Consider the following 3,519-nt stretch of genomic DNA (forward strand, 5'->3'; position numbering starts at 1 on the left):
TGGGTTTTCCTGTGGCAGCCCCGGCGGAGTGCAGCCCGGGCACCTGGGGACCAGGAGATGGCAGAGTTGCAGGAGGTCTGATGTCAGCGTCAGTGCGTCTCCCTCCTCCTGCGTCTGAAACAACAAAGGGAGAGAGTGAGCTCCCAGCAGCCTCAGGATGGCCCTTGATTCACTGCCCGGCAGCTGGACAGAGGCGCCCAGCGGGGTACAGTGGAAGACACTGCATGCTGCTCCTATGAAGCCCAGCATTTCCTCACGATGAAGACCAGATAATCTCCCCTCACACCCCTCCCTCCCCCGAAGAAACAAATGAAAACTCTAGGATTTGGGGTTTCAAGTTTCTAACTTAGTCTATTCTGTGTTTCCCAAAAGGAAGGACAACTACTGCGCCTCTCTGTTGGGTTTTAGTCAGACTGCCACGCATGCCCGGAGAATCTGGTATATGACGAAACCCAAAAACTTAGCCGTGCTCCATGAATAAAGCAGGAAACACCAAGGACAAAGACTCATCTGGGCAGATTAGGAGGGCTTGCTTTGTAACTGAGTCAGCTCTCAAATATCTCACTCATTCTTTCATTCATTCAACAAATATTTATGAAGCTGCCACGGTGTGGTCCCTGCTCTCATGGGACTCACAGCCCAGTGGGGAAGACACACAACCTATCACCAGGATTCAATCCAGTCCTTGTGAACAGATACTAAGCCCAAGGCATTATGGGAACAGACTCCTAATTGTGGCGCCTGGGGTGGGGGCTGGGGTCCTTAGAAAGCTTCCTTCAAAGAGGTGACAAGAAAACTGAGTTGAAAAACTCAACAAGACGCCTCCTTTCCCAAGTCTCCAGTATCAACATCACACTAAAGGGACGGTCAGCATCTGGTGCCTCTCCACTTGCTGCACTGAGAAGGGTGTGGATTACTGCCATGTTGTTCCGCCGAAGAGACAGACTGTGAATCTAATCACAAGGAAACAGCACACAAGCTCTAGCTGGCGACACTCTGCAAAGCGACAGCCTGTACTGAAAAACGCTGGTGTCCCGGCTGAGGAAACGTCTCAGATGAAAGGGGCTAAGGAGACATGCTCGCACTTACACATAGCCCGTGGGCTGGGCCTGGCCCCGCAACAGGAGAAAATAACTGTGAGGGTGTCGCCTGCAGATGACTAAACATTGCACTGAATTTGCTGATCTTGGTAACTGTAATTTGGTTGTGCCAGAGACTGTTCTTAGGATATCAACTCTGATGTATTCAGGGGCAAAGGGCCATACTGTCTGCAATTCACTTGCAAATAGATCAGAAAAAAATGTGTGTATGTATATGTGGCAAATGTTAACAATGATCTGGGTGAAGGTGAGAGGTATAGGGAATATCTTTGTACTATTTTGCAACTTTTGAGTAAGTTTAAAGTTGTATCAAAATGAAAGGTGACCCCCCAAAACAGGGTGCTCAACCAGCAGGTAGGGGCAGGTGGGGAGGGCGGGCTGTGCAAGGGGGGGAGTGGCAGCAGTGTGGTGCACAGGGACTCGAACTTAGTCTATTCTGTGGTTCCAGAAAGGAAGGACAACTATTGCGCCTCTCTGTTGGGTTTTAGTCAGACTGCCACGCATGCACGGAGAATCTGGCATATGACGAGACCCAAAAACTCGCCATTCAGCTGGGACACAGGTCTGAAGAGGGCTCGTGAGAGGTCAGGTTCAAGGTTCAGGGAGGCAAACAGCAGAGGTCTGGTCTGCGTCCTGCAGGCTGTGGAACTGCTGAAAGGCTGGAAGCGGAGAAAGAGCACAGGAGCAGGCCAGGGCCCCGTGAAGGAGGTCACAGCGGCGCTTGCCGGCACAGGACCCTGGGTCCCAGCTCCCACTCACGTGGGGCCAGCCTGCTGCACCACGGGCTGCTGCATTCGCCAAGTGCCCCCTTCACGTGTAGGGCTGAGCTAGGGCTTCAGGATGAGGCCCAGCAGGGCGGCAGCAGGGATGGGAGAGGAGACTTGAGACTGCTGAGAGGTAGGATGGAGGAGAACCTATAAACAAGGCCTTTCCCCTAGAAGTGGCTGCACCCAGTGAACACTGAGACAGCAGTTCAGGGGAGGGAGACGCCCAGTTCCCATGTGAATTTGAGGGGCCTTTGTGACACCGGGTGTTTGGCTGGATGAGTCTGATCTCCCAGGAGAGGTCCAGGAGCTGTGGCCGAGCGCTGGACGGGAGGGACCATGGAGGCCACTGCCTGTGTCCACGTTCTGGGGTCTTACTATTTCTTACTAGCCGGGTGAGCACAGACAGGTGGTTTATTGCATGTGCTTCAAGTTCCCCAACACGGTGACACCAGAACTTATCTCAGATAGGGCTGGCTGCCCTGAGAATGAAATAACAGAGCACGAGTGAAATGCTACGAGTCCCCAGATCAGAACACGTACTCCAATGGATCAACCGCCGCCATCACAATTTCAGTTGGCCTCTCAGGCATCCAGCCAGAGGGTAGGAAACAATAGGAAGGGGCAAAGAAAGCAGCCCCACTCTGTACAGGGAAAAGCCTACCCCGTCCCCATGCCGGCTCACCAGCACGTGCTGCCCTGCCATGCATCTGGTTGAGGGCTTCTTGGGGGCAGGCAGGTGAACCAGCTCACATTGCAGCCAGGCAGTACCTGCAGGCTCCTGAGTTTGGCAGTAGAGTTTTCTAAGAACCAGTGGTGCTTATTAAGATGTGGATCCCAGGCACTGCTCAGGGCTCCAGTCAGATCTGGGGATGGTGCCCTGAACTCTGCACTTCAAACACACATCCTCCAGTCCCCTTCCCTCCACACCTCTCCCTCACCTTTTGAGTGGTTAAGTTTTTGAATGCTTCCTCAGATCAAGAATTGCTGAAGTGAGGGAGAGAACTAATGGCAATTATTCTAATCCTATATCTCAAGTAATTATTTTGGACCCTTTAATTTATATCCTATCCTAGAGGTCCAGTGCACAGAATTCATCTACTGGAGGGGGGCGTCCCTCAGCCCAGCCAGAGAGCCCTCGGGGGATGTCTGACTGACGGCTTAGGCCCGCTCCCTGAGCAGGCCTATCAGTCGGACATCCGGAGCGCTGCTTCAGAGGCAGGAGAGGCTCCCGCCACTGCACTTGCCAGCCATGAGCCCGGCTTGTGGGAGTGCACTGACCACCTGGGGGAAGCTCCTGCATTGAGTGCCCGCCCTCTGGTGGTCAGTGAGCATCATAGCAACTGGTCATTCCACCTTTGGGCCAAAACCGGCTCTCTGACATTCCCTGAGGGGTTCCTAGATTGTGAGAGAGCACAGGCCAGGTCGAGGAAGCCTGCTGGTGCACAATCAGAACTGGGGAGGAACATGGGAGGTTGGCTAGCTGGGGAGGGACCGTGGAAGGGCTCCAGGGCATGTCCAGCCTGTCTCACTCAGTCCTGATTGGCCGAACCCCAGCAGCAAGCTAAACTACCGGTCAGAGTGTCTGCCCCCTGGTGGTCAGTGCACGACATAGCAAGTGGTTATCGCATATGATATTCACATATCATTAGCAT

At 53.5% G+C, this 3,519-nt stretch overlaps 1 protein-coding gene across 2 annotated transcripts in view; it reads right to left on the reverse strand.

Moving 5' to 3' along the window:
- Positions 1–12: 12 nt before the first annotated feature.
- SSR1 (signal sequence receptor, alpha) overlaps positions 13–3,519 on the reverse strand; it is a 39,949-nt gene continuing 36,442 nt past the window's right edge. For both annotated transcript variants that reach the window (XM_006766100.2, XM_015565541.1), the window contains one exon: positions 13–114. In XM_006766100.2, the coding sequence (XP_006766163.2) occupies positions 90–114 (25 nt within the window). In that variant the 3' untranslated portion in view covers positions 13–89. The remainder of the gene's footprint in view (positions 115–3,519) is intronic.

The sequence above is a fragment of the Myotis davidii genome, unplaced genomic scaffold (genome assembly GCF_000327345.1).
Source record: "Myotis davidii unplaced genomic scaffold, ASM32734v1 scaffold80, whole genome shotgun sequence".
Lineage (NCBI taxonomy): Eukaryota > Metazoa > Chordata > Mammalia > Chiroptera > Vespertilionidae > Myotis > Myotis davidii.